A 20,581-nucleotide genomic window follows, 5' to 3' on the forward strand; every position below is an offset into this window, starting at 1 on the left:
GAAATCAACTTGTGTGAATCGAACACCGCTGTCCTGCGCGTAGCACCAAAAATTATGGTTTATTTAAAAAATCTCCTGACGCCGTGGTAATTATAATCGATTTTAATTTTGCAAATTGCAAATGAAAGGTACAGTACACTTCTATAAGCAAAAAAAATCCAACTTGCTATCTGCTTTATTTTCAGTCCTGCAACATTTAAAAAAAATGAATTTTTTTTGCGAAAGCTGGATTGCAAAATGTATTTTGCAAAATCTGTTAAACCGATCTCAATGAAATTTACAGTGTTGTTTTACTATATAATAAAGTTTTTCTGGCTAAAATATGAAGGTCCTAAGTGTAGCATAAATAGTTAAAAAACCTAAAATGCGAATACGTGTTTTTGTATAGTTTTCTTCGCAATTATTGCTATTTTGCAACAAGAGTGATTACTTTTTAAAGTTTTATCCAATTCTATATTGTAGGAAATTTAATTGCACAACTTTTATGTCAGTACAACTTTTCTCAGAAATGAATAGTTTTAAAGTTATAATCAAAAAACCAATAAAAAAATCGAATTTTTCCTTCATATTTTGACATTTTGATTATTTTAACAATGTTCCGGACCATTTTGAGTGGGAGGATAACTCAAATATTATTATTTAAGTTATTTTCAAGCAATTTTTGCAAAAAAAATTTAAGTCACCTCTTAACGTCCATTTCAAAACATATAGTTCACTTTCAAGTTTTTATAAGAGTATGAGTAAATAAACTAAAATATAGAAATGCTAATTATGGCATTTTAATAGGCCGACAAATACCAATTATTTGAGATTTTTAGGAACAAAGGTATTTAGAAAATCGGATGTAATGTAATGTTGTGGATACTTTTTAACCGTCCTTGGTCCTTCTAGGGTTAAGGTATGTTATATTAGACGAACCTTTAATTTAACTGCAAACATTACCGATATTGCAAGTGGGATAGGACGAGATGGTTTCGAACAGAATCCGGTGACGTCCAGGAGTTGCTTGAATCGCAATATGAAAATTTGATTGAAACAGACTTGAAAGAAATGTTAAATTCACAACCCAGTGAAGAAGAGGCTTTAACAAACTGAAAACATGACATTTAATTTAAAAAATCTTAGTGCAGCTTTAAGAATGGCAAATGAGCTTTGTGATTTCTTTATGAAAATTGATCCATTTATGGAACGAAGTCTTATTTTTATGAGCCAAATTGCTAATGCCACTGCTGAATATCAGTCTGAATTGAAGCAATTTTTAAAAACTGCCAAGCAAGAGTTTGCTAAATTATTTAAACCATTGCCTAAATCTGAAGATAATATGTAATTTATCAAACTGTATGAGGTGTGTAAAGGGGTAGTGAAGCGCAATACATGATGCCGTATCCTGTTAGCATCACTCAGTCTCTCCTACTCAATTCCTATCTTCACCTCCAAGTTGGTACACACCGGTAACCTGAGCAACCCCACTGGAGATTGGGTAACCAACCCCAGTGGAAAGTGGGGTCAGGGCTGACGAAGAAGCGATCCTTGTCCTCCGATGAATAGGGGGATGAGCGAAGGGCTAACAACCCTCCCCTGTAAAATTCAATTGTTGCGAATACAATGGCTAATGAAACAAACGGACGGATCTCACAACGACGAACGCAGCCAAGAAAAATGTACATGATTATGGATTTAAAAATTGGAACCTGGAATGTGCGAACCCTCTTAAAGGCAGGAGCTATGATAAGTATGGCAGAAGAAATTGAAAAATACGGAGTTGAAATATTGGCCCTGTAGGAAATCAGATTGAAGACCCAGGGAGAAATTCGTTAAAATAAGTTCTCACTATACTACTCCGGAAATGAAATGAGACAAGTTGAAAGAGGAGTAGGGTTTATAGTATACAAAAGACTGCGAAAAGCCATTATCGCATTTACACCAATATCAGACAGAATTTGCATCATAAGACTCAAAGGTAAACTGCATAACGTAACAATGGTTAATGTATATACACCGACGGAAGAGGCTGTTGAAGATGAGTCTGTAAGATTCTATGGAGAACTTCAGGACGTATGTGATAAAATCCAAAGACACGATACTGTTATAACATTAGGCGACTTTAATGCTAAGCTGGGGAAAGAAGTAACTTTCGTAAACATATTTGGGAAACATAGTTTGCATAATGAAACCAGTCAAAATGGACTTAGGGTTGCACAATTTGCACAAACCACAATTTGCAACAGCAAATAATTATGTAGTTGTCAGCACTAACTTCCAGAGAAACTATATCCATTAAGGAACATGGAAAATATTAGGAACCCATATACCATAGCATGTACCATAACAAAACATTCTAAATTTCATGCTCTTTGCATATAGGTAAATGTACTTAAAAGAATATTCTCGTACCGAATATACTGAGCACATTCGTGTACGTAGTACGTAGTAACTCGGAATATTCGTAAAGTTTATTCTTGGAATATACCTTTATCGAATATTCTTTAAAAGTATATGCTTAACACATACTTGTAAGAACTTTTAAAATATCTTAGAAATAATATGTATGTATAGGAAGAATAATGTTAGTATTATAGATTATTAACTTCGTATTTTTTAGAATAATTAATAAAATTTATGTGTGTAGGTATCCTGGACGAATTCATTTCTAGTAAACTCGATGGTAGCCTAGTGCGCATAGCGCCTGACGGTCGGCCAGTGAGTGAGGTCACTCGCAGCGTTCAGTCAGAATCTAGCATTCGTATATGCATTGGTATAGTGCAGTTATCAGACAATTGTCGGAGTTTTCTCACAATTGTGTTTTGTATCTTTAGGATGTGCGTTGTGCAGTATTTGGCTGTTCCTCTGACTTTTTCGTTTCCTAAAGAGGAAAATTTAATAAAGCATAATGGGTGCACGCCACCGGTAGCAAAGTTGATGAAGGTGGAGTATCTATTATTAGGTACAGTGAATACCTGGTGACCACAAGCAGACATCACCAGTAAGTACTAGAATTAGGCGTAAAATAAATAATAATTCTAAACCGGCTTCTTACTAGAATACCGTAGGTGAGACTAAAACAGTTATGAGGGCGACGGTACTGCGATGCGTTAAAAGCAAATAGGACTGCATTAAAATTCCTTAGGACATCCGTCCGCAGATTTTTCTTGTCATGTTGGAAGAACCAAAACCTGAGACTGAAATAAAGAGCGGATTAGAACAAACCAGAAATGCTTTTTTAAAGCTTCGTAAATTTCTGAATGATCGGAAGTTGGATTTCAACCTGAGATTCAAGATGCTAACGTCTTACGCTCGGCCTATTATTTTGCACGGAATGGAAGCATGGACGTTAAAGGCCAGCTCCGTAAATCCAGACGTTTTCAGGAACTACGATTACGGACGTGCCCAGGACGGACGCACAACAGAGAATAGACTCCCAACAATTGCCTTAGAAAACAACCCGCCCGGTTCAAGAACCCCCGGAAGACCACCTAAAAGATGGAGGGATAGTTAGCAATCTACCTCCCAAGAAATTAACCAGAGGCAGCTTCAGAATTAAACAGATCGAAAGATCTCCAAGAAGTAAAAGAAGAAATTAATTTATCTTTTTTAGTTAACAGTTGATCTTCCTTTTATAACAGGTTTCTATATAATAGTAATAATCACTAATAGTAATAATTAATAATAACAATTTAAATTATCTTTGATTTAAAAATATTTGTACAGTTTATCTTCATTTATCTTCTTTGTAACAATTTTAATCAACTTTAATTTAAAATGCCTTTTGAGCTTTTTCTATTCAGTATTTACACTGATATTGTACTATTTACTTTTTTAATGTTTCAAATCTGTTTTTAATTGTAACTTTATGTAATGTGACTACCTATGTGTGTGAAAAAATTGAGGATATGGTAAGCTTAGATCCTACCTTAGAGGATGGAAAATTTTATCCTCCCCTGGAGACATAACTCCCTATCTACTCTACAAGCGAAAAGTGACGCTAATTCTGATCGGTCTGCCATTCGTTTGGTGGGCGTTTGAGGTTTGACACCACTTCTTTTATTAGTGATTTTTGTGCGATTTCTGAGTGAAAATTAGCAATATTTTTAACTCTTTAAAATTGTAACGTGTTCGGCTTACGGTTGTAAAAGCGACAGCAGAAAGAAAGAAGTGGGAGTTACATTTCACAGGTAAATAAATATTTCTGTTAGGTGTGCGTAGATGAAAATTCAATAAATACTCCTTTATTCTTAGATATTGCTTCTCAAGCGGTTAATAATTTGAAAATTAACACTTCAATGAACCTTATTACATAATTAATATTACATGTTTAAGTTATAAAACCAGAAAAATTTACATGTAAAATTAAAAGTAACATAAAGACTCGCCACTTTACCAGTGGTGTAGGTATGAAATAAATGAAATTATAATAGTTATTTTCCTAACAAGTGCAGTAAGTCATTCTTTTCCGCACGCGACTGCAGTTTGCCGAACGACGCGAAGCGGGAGTTCGGCAAGCAGTCGAGTGCGGAAAAGAGACTTTCTGCAAGAGTTAGGAATAATATTTTTTTAAGTATTTAAAAAATTACCAAATCTTAATCAATTAAGGACCAGTTGTTCAATCAATGGTTAACTCATGGATTAAGTAAACCATGATTAAATTTAATTCGAAGATTATTTCTAATTAAGTTGTTCAATGCAGGTTAACTTTCAGATTTATTAAACCCAAATACTGAAGCAGTGACAATGTTGCCAGGTATTAATTAACGGCTTGGAACAAATTTTATCATGAAAATCGTACTGAAAAATGTGTTTTCTGGTATAAACGATGGTGTTCATGACTTTTGATGCAGTGACGTCCCCATGTCAGTGATTATTTTCGTGTTTTAAATATCAAAAAATGGAATAAAAATAATAAAAGAAAGAGAACTACGAGCTGATGAAGAAGAAATATTAATATCTTTTGTTAAAAAATATAAACATATTCTCGAAAATAAGAAAGTGATGCAGTTACAAATTACGAGAAAATAAAAATCTGGGAAAAAATAGCCCAATAGGCCAAACCCGATTTTAGGACAAACTAGTTTGGCCGGTAATTTTATATATTTTTGATTAACTATTATAAATAGTTTACCTATTTGTAGGTTGAGCTATCCTGTCTCTTATGTCTTATATGATCAACAATCATAAAAACTGTTTCCTTTGGTATGTACACGTAATCTATTCAAAAACTCATTATCTCACTACTTGTGTAAATGGTTTTCTTTTACTCGAAAAACGAGATTTTTTCGTAGAGGAAAAAATTATATTAACAACAGCTAAGAACTCTTCGTCTTCTGTGATATCTCCATCTTCAAAATCAAAGGCACCATTATTAGCAATAGCCATAATTATTAGACACTAAATTATAATAGATTATTTTAAATCTATAATAAATTACTTTTAATGAGAAATGATTTGAAAAAAAAAATGATTTTATTAACGTTTCGAAGCCCAAATCGGGTTTCGTTGTCAAAATCATTTTTTGTTAAAATTGTGGCTTATTTCCTATTAAAAGTAATTTATTATAAAAAATGACACAAGAAAATAGCTTCAGAACAATATTTTAAATCTTATCGACGATTTAAAAGTAGCAATAACAACACAATATATTATAGTGCAATAACTATGGTTGTTTTAATCTGGAATTTTCTTGACAATATTTAATTTAAAACCAGAAAATAAGGTTACAAATCTATAGTTAACACTGTTAATCCTTCGTTTTTGGGCGATTAAGATAATCTCTGGTTAACAGATGGTTAAGTGTTAAACTTGCATTGAACAACGCAATATTACGTTTAATTGAAGATTATTTTTAATATGAAGATAATCTACAATTGAACAATCGGGCCTAATTTAATTAATATGAAAATACATACACAAATTAATTCTTTGACAAGGTTGTCAAAACCAAACTTTCAATATAATTAGTTAGCATGACGACGATCTTGGTTTCCATGACGATGATTCAAAACGACTGTTATTGTCTACCGATTTGACTTTCGAATATTTTGTCAAAATAATTTTATTTCATCGAATTGTTGCGTTAATTTCATTAAGGTGATACAGTAGCGATCAACAGGTAGCCAAAACGCGTTCCAAGATTGCGCCTGTAATTTTGGCACACATATTCGTAATATAATAAAGAATGGCGGTACAGAGCTCAATTTGAAAAATATATTATTATGTGGAAATTACTCTGTAATTAAATGCAATATTAAAAAAACGAGCCTGTACCGCCATTAAGAAGAACAAAAAAATATACTTACTTCAAATAAAGTTTTTTATCCGATGCCTAGATTTTGTACCATTTTGGAACTACTAATGAAATAAAAAATTTAGTAGTTCCAAAATGACACAAAATCTAGGCATCGGATAAAAAATTTATTTGAAGAAAGTGTATTTTTTTGTTCTTCTTAATGGCGGTACAGGCTCGTTTTTTTAATATTGTATTTAATTACAGAGTAATTTCCACATATTAGTATATTTTTCAAATGGGCTCTGAACCGCCATTCTATATTATATTACGAATACGTGTGCCAAATATCTCGAAAAAATATTCAAAATTACAGCCGCAAACTTGGAAAGCGTTTTCGCTACCTGTTGATCGCTACTGTTTCCTCTTAAAACAGGAACACAATAAGATATGTTTGAAATAAATTAGTAAATAATATCTAAATATTAGTTTATTGCAAGTACTATAATTACTTTAAGGCCATATTATCATATCTAAATTAACACGCGTGCGGAAAAGTAAAAACCGCGTGCGGAAAAGTAACACGGGTGTGGAAAAGTAACACACGTGTGGAAAAGTAACACGCGTGCGGAAAAGTGAAACTTTCTAAACTAAAATGCGTGCGCGAAAGTAGACATTTTTGCACGCTCGTTGGAAAAAATATTGTGGCAACTACGGAAATTGAATTAATAGCGTTTACTTTTTATATAGGTTTCCAAAACACAAACCAAAAAGAAGTCTTTGGATTGAAAATATGAAAAGTAAAAACTTTATACCCACAAAAAAATAATTATTAAAAATAGTTAATAATTACTAAATAGTTAGTAATTTTGTCATTTTTGGCAAAATTGGCCAAAAATAAAAAAATTACCGACTAAAATCACTAGCCAGTTGTGTCTGAGCTTAGCGAACCGACTATAATAAAATTTTCACTGATATGGATACGTACCTAAACATTACTTAACAATGACATTGTCACCATTAACTTAGAGATGACTTTTGAATGTTCTTGGATAACTGTTACTTGTATCATCGCTTAAACTATTAATTCACTTAATTAATATGATAATTTTTCACTAACTATGTATTCAGTGATTATAATAATTTATATACTATGCAATAAAAGATAATACTTAATGGAGAAAAAAGGAAAAGTGATTTTTTAATAATATATTATTACTATGGAACGCTTAGATAAATTTTGAATATCTTTAACAACAAAATGCTTATATCACATTATATATCCTGGTGTAGTCTCTGTTTGGGATCTTCCTTAAATAATAAACAATAAATAACTTTTTCTTAATTTCACGTCTTAAATCAATTATTAATTTATCAAATACACTATCAATAGTATTTAATAAACAACTCAAGATATTATTATTAATAAAGCCGTGTCAAATATCTAAAATTGTCACTGTCTTGTCAGCACATTCTGTTCGACTGAGTGCTTTGTATGACAAAGATAGCTAATGTTCGATTTGGAAAATATTACCACTGACATGGTGTTCATTTTTTTCCAATCCTGGAAAAGTAATATTTTTGAAAAATTTAAACGCAGAATGATAGACTAAATTATTACCGAGGGTCAAAAGTCCCTGAGAATAAATGAAATAGTTATTTATGAAACAGTTCGTGAAGTACACTTTTTGCGAACGCACGCGATGTTTAGAGCACGAGCGACAGCGGAACGAGTGCTATACATCGCGTAAGTGCGCAAAAAGTACTTCATGCACAGTTTCATGCAATATTTTATCTACAATAAACAAATAAATAAACTGTAACTCTTCGTCACTGGAATTCATTTATATTCTACAATTTTTAGAACATTGACATTTAAAAATTCTAACTTCTTTCAAACCACAAAACTTTTGTTGTAATTTATTGCTCACTTGTCATCACCATGACAAAGCGAAAGTCAAGGATATTTGATTATATAAAAGTGTGCCAAAAAACAGTGCGAAAAAGTAAATCCCATTTAAAATACATTGTTACTTCACGCACACTTTAAATCCTTCACGCACTGCGATCTATAATGACAGTTTTCATGCAGAAACTAAAAACTTATACATAATATGAGATAGATTATATAAAGTTTCTTTTGAATGAGATATTTGCAATAAAAAATCACACTAAATTGTCTCTTAGTTTTTCACCCCTGTAACTTTTTTCTCAGATTTAGAAAAAATAAATACCATTTAAATGATATTGGAGGCGAAATTTTGCTCCTATCCCCTTAAGTTAGAATGTTTTTGTATACGCTGTGAGCTCGTACGTAGAGGGGATATTTATAAATTCGTGAGCGCCAGTAGTGACAAGTCTGTAAACGTTTACCGGAAATTTGACATAAATGTCAAAGTGATTAATTTTAAATTAAAACTAAAAACATTAATTATAAAAAATATTAGTTAATCAAAGCTGTGGTTTATATTTTTACCTTAAATATACTTACGTTTACTTAACTGAATTTGCGTTTTTTAATGTTCTGTAATATGTAATTATAAATTAATCTTGGCGCCATCTACATGATAATTGTGAAAGCATCCGAAGTAAGAAATTAATATTTCATCAATAGAACGTCAAAATGATTAGCAAAATCTTAAAAAAATCTATTACAATTTAATTACTTTTTAGCGTTGTAAATATTAAGCGATAACAATTAAATAATAAATTTAAAAATTACCGGTAAAAGTTGAATTAATAACCGCTAGGAGCGACACCAGCGAAGCTCAGAGCGTATACTATATACCTATTTGAATAATAATATACCTATTTGAAATAAAGATATGTACCTATCATAAATCAATAATTCAAAAAGTTGTTTGCTTTCGTCACATCCCCAAATTCCCAGGGCCGTATTTACAGGGGGGCTTGAGGGGCTATAGCCCGAAGCGGCAGATTTTAAAAGGCGGCAATTTTTAGCACGAACTTTTTGGCGGCGACGGCGATCTCAAAAAATTGCGAATTTTAAAGATTTACTAACATTTATTTCCCTCCTTTAATGGGTACATCGTCTGTCCCGTCCGCGGCAAAATTCGAGTTTAAAAGATGAATCATGAATGTCTATGCAATGCGTATCGCGTATGGGTGTTGCCACTAGCGCTTCTGTCACTGTCAGGCAAATCAAAATTAAACTGAACCTAAACCTGAACAGTCCCACTTCACACTCACAGGAGGTATTGTATGTTTTTGTTTTTACTGTTGTTGTGTTCTGTACCAGTGCAGTGTACCCTTGTGAAAAGTAAAGGTTCAGAATATATTTTATTAGATTAGAACGTTCAAAAGTAAGAAGGTAAGTCCAAAATTTATTTACTTTTTCACTGTCTTACCTGACTTTGTTTAGGTATCTGTCTCGTATTTTGATCTGAATTAGCAAACAAAATAACACGCTAGTATGATTATGAACTGTATGAACCCTAACAACACACAACATTCCAGGAATGTACTACCAAAGTTCTATCAATATTTGAATGTCCTGGACATTTAGGGAACATTCGGTGAACATCTGATTAAATTATTCCTGGAATGTTACCATAAGACATTCTGTGAACATACTACCAATGTTCCTATATGTTCATTTTCAAATTCACGGCGCATGTATTTGTGCATGGTGCTTAGAGAGGTCATCACGTGACTAAAAACGACCAATGACCTCACTTCGGACTTCGGCGCTTCGGCCATCTTGGCATGCATCTTGGCCTTGGCCACCTTGCCGTGCGTGATCGTTGTTTGTTTTTATATTTGTGCTTTTTAAGAATATTTTTTTAATTCGGATACTTTTATAATAACTTTAATAGTATTATTAACATAGTGCATAAAATCAGTTGGAGTAGCAGAAGCAATGTAGATAAAAAATCTGCAGGAATAACGTTTCAAAGGTTAGTACCTATGCAAATATGTAAACAAAGGCATGCCCCTATTTCAGAAAATATCCATTTATTATTTTAATAATTGCGAATAAGCCACAAACTTGCTTATTCCTAACTAAAATAGTAAATAGAGATAATAACAAACGGATTATTTGTAAAATTAATTTTTTTTGCGTTTTTGCTAATGTATGCATTTATAAACAGGATGGTAGACCACACACTATAATAGTACCAACCAATGAATACACAGTATGAATAGTATAGTCGGTTCGCTAAACTTAGTCTGAGACACAACTGGCTAGTGATTTTAGTAAATAATTTTGACAATTTGGTAAAATTGGCAAAAAAATAATAACCAAATAGTTAGTAATTTTGGCAAAATTGGCCAAAAACAAAAAAATTACCAACTAAAATCACTAGCCAGTTGTGTCTAGGGAAAGGACTATACTAATAAACAATTTCTAAGCTGCTTTTTATAATATTTTGTGAGTTCATTAATCATATTTTTTATTTAAAACTAAAATTTGTTAATAATGCTCAGTAATGCATATATTTTGTATTTTTAGCTTTCCAGAAGATCCTGCGAAGAAGGCATGAAGTATAGATCAGATTTGTTAATAGAGCAGTATGTTCAAAACATTTTTTAGAAAAAGATATTGACAGAACTTCACTTTCAACTGTTTGTTTGAGAGACTGTGCTGTTCCAATAGCTTATATCACACAGGTAATATGCTTAACCCAATTAATAATACAATTACAATATACAGTTGGAAAAATTAAAGAACAGGGCTTTTCAATTGCAGTCATTTGTTTCGAGCTTCTGTCATATGTCGTATAATCCGTGTTGTATTAATATTATACACAGATTATATAACATATGACAGAAGTTCGAAACAAATAACAATCGATGAAAAACCCTATATAGGGCTTTTCATTCACAGTCATTTGTTTCGTGCTTCTGTCATATTTCGTATAATCCGTGTATATTAATATTATACACAGACTATACAACATATGACAGAAGATCGAAACAAATGACAATCGATGAAAAGCCCTATTGCTTTGTTCATTGTCATTTGTTTCGAGCTACTGTCATGTGTCACATATATTAATATATCTACGTCATACGTCTTTGGTTTGTATCATTGGTTATATCAATAACATATGACGTAGATATATTAATATTATGTGACACATGACAGAAGCTCGAAACAAATGACGGTGACTGAAAAGCCCTATAACCATGAACGATCACATCAATCACTTATTTTGTATTTGCTGTCTTTTTCTATAAATCACAAACGTTTGTTATAGAAAATCATCATCATCATCATCATTGGCTCGACAGCCCTTTCTGGGCTGGGTCTTGGCCTGTTCCAGGATTCTTCTCCATTCTGATCTGTTTCGTGCTTTTTTTCTCCAGTTTTTTATTTTTAAGGTTTTTATATCATTTCCTATTTGTTCTAAAATAGAAAAAGATAGCAAATACAAAATAAGTGATTGATGTGATCGTTCATGGGTATACGCTGTGAGCTCGTACGTAGAAGGGATATTTACAAATTCGCGAGCGCCAGTAGTGACAAGTCTGTAAACGATTACTGGAAATTTGACATAAATGTCAAAGTGATTAATTTAAAATTAAAATTAAAAACATTAATTATAAACAATATTAGTTTGTCAAAGCTGTGTTATATATTTTTACCTTAAATATACTTACGTTTTAAATACTGAATTTAAGTTTTTTTAATGTTCCGTAATATCTAATTATAAATTAATATATTAATCTTACCGCCATCTACACGATAATTGTGAAAGTATCCGAAGTAAGAAATTCATATTTTATCAATAGAACGTCAACATGATTAGCAAAATCTTAAAAAAATCGATTATAATTTAATTACTTTTTTGCGTTGTAAATATTAAGCGATAACAATTAAATAATAAATTTAAAAATTACCAGTGAAAGCTGATTAGTAATCCGCTAGGAGCGACACCAGCGAAGCTCACAGCGTATAGGGCTTTTCATTCACAGTCATTTTTTTCGAGCTTTTGTCATGTGTCAAATAATATTAATATATCTACGACATACGTTATTGGTATATACAATAATACAAACCAAAGACATATGACGTAGATATATTAATATTATATGACACATGACAGAAGCTCGAAACAAATGACAATCGATGAAAAGCCCTATTCTTTCATTTTTCCAACTGTAGATACCGTTGCTCTTCATTATCTACATCAGAGATCTAAGTTGACATTGTTGCCCAATTACAAAAAATTTTTGAATTCATTTTAAGTCCAATATATCACATAATTATTGCGAAGTAGATTATACAAGAAAACAGATTAATATTAAATGTAAATAAATAAAAACATCAGAAATAGAAAACAAGAATTAAGTTATAATCTTAAGTTAAAGTAAATAATAAAAACAATAAATATATCAAAACAAAATACTTATTTGTTTGTGAAAAAACTATTTCTTTGTGGCATTTTTGTAATTATTGTAACTATTTTAATGGGGAAATAAGCCACAATTTACTTGAAAAAATAACTTTATTATGGTTTCTACTTCCACATCGGATGTCGTTGTCAAAATACAAAATGTTTTATTATTTTCTTTATTAAATATTATTTATTATTTATTTAAATATTATTTAATTATCCAGATTTAGCCATACGGCTCACACTCCCTCTAAGGGGGAAATTGACTCATCCCAGATACCTACGGTATCAAAAGGATTGAGCTCTGGTGGGACTCTTTCCGTGTTATCGAGCCCTAGGTGACTTGGTATGCTGGAGTTTCTCCCAGAAATTTTCGTACGCATCTGGCCGTCGCGAGTAGTACAGCTTTCTGCATGGTCTTATAAAGGTGTTCATTTAGACCCAGCTTTTTTATGCTTTCGAGGAGGGTCTTCGGAATGACTCCAGTAGTAGACATAATAATCGGTATCGTCTGGGTACTTTGCATTCTCCATTGCCTTCGTATTTGAATTTCCAGATCTCTGTACTTGGCGATTTTTTCAGTAAATTTACTACGTAGATTATTGTTGTTAGGTATGGCCACATCAATTAGTGTTGTTTGTCTTGTTAATTTATTAACTAGTACGAGATCTGGTCTATTATGTGCCACTGTTTGGTCTGTGAGCACAGTGCGGTCCCAGTATAGCTTGTAGTTGCCATCCTCAAGCATACTCTCGGGGACGTATTGATAATACGGGAGATGGTCCGTTTGGAGAAGTCCCAGCTTGATAGCTATCTCTTGATGAAGTATTTTCCAACTGCGTCATGCCGTTCCTTGTATTCAGTTGCAGCAAATGCCTGGCAGCCCCCTGTAAGATGTTGGATGGTTTCTTGGGCTTGACATCCATATCGGCATCTGTCGTTTTGAACCTGAGGGTCTTTGATGATATATTTCAGGTAATTTCTGGTTGGTATAACCTGATCCTGAATGGCCAGTAATGAACCCTCCGTTTCAGGGAACATCTTTCCTGCTGTCAACCAATAGTTCGACGCTGTATTGTCGACATAGTCTTGGCTGACCTCATTTGGATGTCGCCCGTGCAGAGGTTTACCCATCCAGGCGCGCATTTTTTCGTCTTTAGTGAGGTGGTTTATGCGCATTTCTGGTTCCCTCAGTTTGATCGGTGTTGTGTCATCTACTGCGCAGATAGCGCGATGTAGAGTAGATGTCTCAGCTTGCATCTGAAAATAAGATCTTAAATTAGCAATTTGTTTATCTAATTGCTCACCTATATCCATAAGTCCTCTTCCTCCTAGATTCCGTGGTAATGTCGTTCTTTCTACTGCACTTTTAGGATGGTGTTTTTGTGCCTTTGTGAGGTGTGTTCGTACTTTTCGCTGAAGATTTTCTATATCTGTTTTTGTCCACTTAACAATACCAAATGAATAGCTAAGCGCGGAACAAGCGTAGGTGTTTAGTGCCTTAAACAAATTTTTACTGTTAAGCTGTGAACGAAGCAGCTGTTTTATCCTTCGTATAAACTCAGTAGTTATCTCAGTTTTCATTTGCTTATGGTCAATTTTCCGCGCCTGCTTTACTCCAAGATATTTGTATATATCGTTTTCACCCATGGCCTCGATGTTCTGGCCATTTTGCATATCGAATCCACCGGGCTGTATCTTTCCTCTGACTATATTTAAAACGCGGCACTTGTCTAGTCCAAAGTGCATATTAATATCATTAGAGAATGTTTCTACTGTTTTTAGCATTTCTTCTAGATTGTCTCGAGTAGAAGCCATTAATTTCAAATCATCCATATACAACAGATGATTAAGCTTCGCTACTACAGTATTGTTGTTTTTAATGCTAAAACCTGAGTCAGTGGAATTTAATAGCTGTGATAGAGGGTTCATAGCCAAACAGAACCACAATGGACTCAGCGAGTCTCCTTGAAACAGGCCCCGGTTGATTGCGATATTTTCCGTTTCGATATTGTTTTCACCAGGTATTTGGAGGTGAATTTTAGTCTTCCAACTTGTCATTATATGCCTTAAAAAAGTCACTATGTTATCATCGACTTTGTATATTCTCAATATATCTATAAGCCATTCATGCGGCACTGAATCAAAGGCCTTTTTATAGTCAATAAAGGCAGTAAAGAGGTTCCTTTTTTTGGTGAATGCCTGGTTAGAAATGACTGAGTCGATGATCAGTTGTTCTTTGCAACCCATAGAACCCTTAGCGCATCCTTTCTGTTGAGGCTCTATGATATTGTTTAGAGCACAGTGTTGGTAGATACGCCGGGTTATACAGGATGTGACCAATTTATACAAAGTTGGAAGACAAGTAATTGGGCGGTACTTGGCTGGATCTTGGGTGTTATTTTGATCCTTCGGTATTAAATAAGTGGTTCCCTGAGTTAGAAATGATGGTATTTCTTGCGGGTTAGAAATAACATGATTAATTAATGTTGACAAGCACTCATGAATACTCCAAAACTTCTTAAGCCAGAAGTTCTGAACTCCGTCTGGTCCAGGAGATTTCCAGTTATGAAGCTCTTTGATGATATTTGAGACCTCATCGGAGTGAATGGTTCGTAGTTAGCTGTGACATAGTGGTGACAGTTCTGCGTCGTATCTTCTATCCAGCCAGCATTGTGGTTAAGAGCAACTGGTGTGGAAAGTTGATTTCCCCAAAACTCATGAATCTCTTCTTGGCTTGGGTAAGACTTGTTGACACTTTCTACGGTGGAATTGAGTTTTCGGTAGAACGCCTTCTCGGAGTTCTCAAAAAGTGCATTGTCACATTTTCGGTTGCTACTAACTTTATACCTTCTTAATCGACCTGAATAGACGGAGAGTTTTTGTTTTAATGTATCCAGACACTGTTGGGCTGTGTTATTTTCCGGATCGTATCTCGAGTGTCTTGCAGTGCTCCGCATTATTTCTTCAGCTCTCTTAATGACTTTTCTACTTGTTACACCTCTTATATATTCTGTTACTTGACCAATATCCCTACGCAGTAATTCAATTTTTCCTAGAAGTCTTTTTTCCCAAGGTGCAGTCCTGTTACAAGTCCTTCCGTTATTAGTACCCCGTCTTGTTCTGATCCTAACGCCCATTACATTAGCAATTGCTGTTGCTGCACAGTAGATTAGCATATGCAGATATTCCAATGAGTGGGCTTCTACGACATAGTTGGGTAGGACTTCAGTGTTCACAATTTGTAACAGCGCACCTAGTTTCTTACAAGAGTTTATTCGTGGTAGCGGTGGTCTGCTAAGTGGATTTGTTCCATTAAACTCTTGTACAGCACGAGCCATTTCGTTTGCTAGACTATCGCGCAACTCGTTGTTTTCCTGCTCTGTATTGTCAGGTTGAGTTTCTGCTATAGGAATCTCAGGAATCTGCTCATCAAGAACTGCATTAGGGACTTGATCTATAACTAGCTCTTGGTTATTAATCTCCCGTTCGACTTCGCTTTTGATCGTATTGCGTCTAGTCTCTGGGATAAGGTTGTTTCTTATGATTACCCGGTATTGATCTGATACTCTTTGCTCCGATACTTGAATATCTGGGTACTCCCTGAAAAATTCGGCATACAGCTGTTGTCTGTAGCCGATCGTTTCTTGACCGAGGTTTGTCACCTTATAATAGGAGCGCAAAATGCTTTCGTTAATGGACACAGTCCATTTCATGCGCTGCCTCGGTCGTCCCGCTTGAGTGAGCGCCGGCTGATGTTCCAGCGCAGCACCTTCAGCGAGTGGAGCTCTTGCTGTTGTTTGGCTCGCTTGTGGTTGTTGTTGTTGTTGGGCTGTAGCTGTTTGTGTGACAGGGGCCCGCCTCCTCAACACCCTGCCACCGACGTCCCGCATGCTGTCACGTCCAGCGCCGGCTCCAGACGTGCCCTGGCGATCCCCAGGCAGCGATCCTAAACATAAACCATAATTCTCCATATTAATGGGTGTGCATTTTATACCTATATACTGCCAGGTGTCAGTTTTTGTTCCACGGCAAGTATCCCTGCTACTCTCTGGGTATGGGCGCTACGAATACCCAGAAAGTATCCCCCATTCGCAGGGGGCCGCGCCTGATAGAAGAACTGACAAAAAACTCCCACAGGTTATTTAATTTATTATTTATTTTATTATTATTATTATTATTATTTATGCATATTATTACCTGTAAATATTTCTTCTGATTGTTAATTGTAAAGGATAGAAAAATTACCATTTATTTTTTCTTTTAGAATCAGCTGAGAGAAGTGGTCTACAAAAAACCAGGAAGGAAATGGAATATGTGGCTATGAAAGGCAAAAGAAAGGTTTATAAAGCAAATGTGACACATTTTTTATAGGAATATCAGTAAATTACATTAAAAAAATGTATGAAAAGATTTTTTGCAATAAAAATGTCTATATTTATCAAGGATGTATTATTTGGTATGGCCACATATCGTCAGTGATGTGACAATACCTCCTATCTGTTTTTTTCATGAGATTTGTAAGATAGACTAAAAACTTGTTTGGGCCACCTACTGTTTTCATATATTTTTTGACTTGTTTTGCAGTAAATTTAACTATCTATTTACTACAAAACAAGTCAGAACTTACGTATGAAAACAGGAGGTGACCTTAAAAAATGTTTTTCGTCTCCTGCAAACCTCATGAAAAAAGATATAGGAGGTATTGTCACATCACTGACGATATATTTCAGAGAATGTCTAAAAAATATACTGTGAATGTTCAAAGAACGTTCGTAGACATTCATGGAATGTTCCAACAAGACATTTAGTCTAAAAAATATACTGTGAATGTCCAAAGAACATTCATGGAATGTTCCAACATTCATGGAATGTCCCAACAAGACATTCAGTCTAAAAAATATACTGTGAATGTCTAAAGAACATTCGTATACATTCATGGAATGTTCCAACAAGACATTCAGTCTAAAACATATACTGTGAATGTCCAAAGAACATTCGTAGACATTCATGGAATGTTCCAACAGAACATTCTAAGAATATTTAAAATGCTGACACAGCACTTTCCTGGGACTTTCCAGGGACATTCGTGTGCATTTGGGGACATTCCAGGAATGTTTTAAATGTCCTGTGAGTACATTCTAGGAACATTCCTGGAATGTTTTGTGTTATTAGGGAAGTGTATAGTTTGCATTTTCATCTAGCTTTGTTCGAAATAACAACGTCGCACCGCGCCGGCCGAGCTCATCGTTATCTTCAGTGCTCAGAAATGTTTTCGGAACAACGCTTTTATTAATTTATACCAGTTGTGTTAAGGAGTAAGGACACTGGATATTCTCTTGAGTTTGTCTATACTTATAAAATATTATTTTCAAGTGATTATAGCATAGCCTACTACCATTTATTGTAGGTTGTTTTTAAAACCAAACGATCTTACGATTTCAACTTTCTTAACCCTCTGTGTTCGTGTTAACTTAATTTATTTTTTTTAATTTTAGAACAATGAGCGATGGAAGAAAACGGCTGAGTGGAGCTGAGTACAAAAGGTTGGCGGATTTGAAAGCTAAAAGAGAACAAAAGGTCATAGAGCAGACTCACAAAATTTCATCGTTTTTTAAAAAGCCTAATCCAAATTGTACTTTAAGTACTACCAGTTCTACTAGCACATCCAACGTAGAAGACGAATCCCCAACGAATCGCCTACGTCAAATAGAAATCGAATCCGAATCTGAAGACACCAAGCGGACTACAGAAGATAGGCCTTCTTGTGAAGAAGTCACCGTAACAAATCCTAATCTGAATGAATCTAATGAAACCGACATTGCCAATCCAACATTAAAAAGTTTTAACACTATTGAAGATCCTGCTTTGTAAAAGATTGATGATTCAACACGAGACTATGTTTGTAAGCAAGGCTTTGAACAAGACTTGCATAAACTTAATTTCGAGGCTTCAAAACGGCTTATTGGGGAACAATTTCGTTTTCTTTCCCCTGGCTTTTTCAAAACTCAATTGGTCAATGGAAAAGAAATAAGAAGATCTTATTTGATGTACTCTGAAAGTACGGGAAAGCTTTTTTGTGTTCCCTGTCAACTTTTTGGGGGAACCACAAAAATAGCAACTCAAGGATTTGACGACTGGAAGCATGGAGATAGTCTAAAAAACATGATCACTCAGCAGAGCATAAATCTTGTATGCTGGCAATGAAGAATAGAGCGCGCTCGTTCGCAAACGTATCTTCACTTCTACACTAAAGATCTCCCAGATTTTGAAACATTTGCTAACGAATGTGTCCACTTTTTTGGTTTTGTCAAAAGTGTTGACAAAGAGCCACCAAACACATTTGTTGAGCTTCTGCAGTTGGTCTACAACACAGGGTTACAAGAGTTGTACCCATACATGGACATCGCACTCAGGCTCTTTCTCACTACACCAGCGTCAAACTGCTCTGCAGAGAGATCGTTTTCCGTGCTGAAAAGAATTAACAATTACCTCCGATCAAGGTTCATAAATAGACAAAGGTTCATAAATGGTATAGGGACCTTGACCTCCGATCATCACAGACACACGAACGCCTCAATGAGATGGCAGTATTGACGATCGAAAGAGAAATTACGAAGTCACTTAACTTCGACGATGTGATTGACTCGTTTGCCCAATGTAAATCACGGAGAAAGAATCTGTAATTTAATAAAACAGTTTTCAACCAAATGAATTGTTTAATTTAATTTTAAAATGTATAGGTACTTTGTTGTTTTGTAAGTAAGTAAGAACTATGCTATGAGATTCACTAAAATTATGCATCATCTGTTTCTGTTGTACATGCTCATATACCTAAAGTTATTACTTTAATTAAATTATGAATTAGCAAAATAACGTATTTTTTATTAAGTATATCATACCGTACATTACATTATGAATCAAAATAAATAGGTAGATTCAATATTGATACTTTTAGATGTACCCCAGGATTATAAAGCTGATATTGCGCTACGTATTAATGCTAGAAAATCATGAATGAGGACTTCCTGGAAGTCCAATTCCTCCGGGATGGAGAGAGTATAATTTTGCATTATTTAGCGTTTTCTATGTTTACGTTAAAAAGGCGGCAAAATCAAGATAGCCCGTAGGCGGCAAAATTGTAAATCCGGCCCTGCAAATTCCTAATCCTGTTTTATTTTGAGTGGGTCTAAAAGTTCAACATACTAAAATACTGTTTTTTGTTTATTAAATATTTCTATGTAAGCCACATAATATTATGTAATTAATAAAAATAGAAAATTGAACTAAAACTACGAGCAATATTATTTAATTATGTAGTTTCATATGGTTTCTTCTGGCCTACGCGATACTAATATACTGTTTTTTGTTTAAATCTTTCTATGTAAGCCATGCATAATATTATGTAATTAATAAAAATAGAAAATTGAACTAAAACTACGAGCAATATTATTTAATTATGTAGTTTTATAGTTTCTTGTGGCCTACGCGGTACGACACTGGCACTCGTGTTTGGTGTGCATTTCGCTTCAGTTTTGTTGTCGTTGCGGTCACTCCAGGGGAGGATAAAATTTTCCATCCTCTAAGGATCCTACCAACATAAAGTTAGGTTATAATTCATTGCACGTTATTTTACAACACGTCCCTTATTGTTATATTTGGTTTTCTTTGCAAGGTATTGCTGATTGCATTGTATTTTTTCCTGATCATAATCATTATTTTTATAAAACACAAGATTAACTTTCTAATTCAAACAGAGGAAGAATTAGTACAGCTACAAGTATTTGAACCCGATTTTAACGATGCAGTAAGTGGTTTTGCAGATACCTAATTGCCTATTTAGAACTTTGAACCTGGATTGTTTAATAATTAAGACTATTCATTTTTACTTGCTATCTATTTTGTAGGTAAAAGAATTATCAAAATTTGGAGGAGCAAAAAAAGAAAATAAAAAGACATCTTAACATTTTTATTTGTTGAATTTTAATACAAATTTGTTTGA

General features: G+C 34.0%; 1 protein-coding gene across 1 annotated transcript; it reads left to right on the top strand.

Moving 5' to 3' along the window:
- Nucleotides 1–9,447: 9,447 nt before the first annotated feature.
- LOC126887910 (uncharacterized) lies at nt 9,448–18,489 on the top strand. The gene is made up of 2 exons (XM_050655834.1): nt 9,448–9,548; nt 18,078–18,489. The coding sequence occupies exon 2, from the start codon at nt 18,082–18,084 to the stop codon at nt 18,451–18,453; it is 372 nt and encodes a 123-aa protein (XP_050511791.1). The 5' UTR covers nt 9,448–9,548; nt 18,078–18,081; the 3' UTR covers nt 18,454–18,489.
- Nucleotides 18,490–20,581: the final 2,092 nt, after the last annotated feature.

This window comes from Diabrotica virgifera, chromosome 7 (genome assembly GCF_917563875.1).
Source record: "Diabrotica virgifera virgifera chromosome 7, PGI_DIABVI_V3a".
In the NCBI taxonomy this organism is placed as follows: Eukaryota; Metazoa; Arthropoda; class Insecta; order Coleoptera; family Chrysomelidae; genus Diabrotica; species Diabrotica virgifera.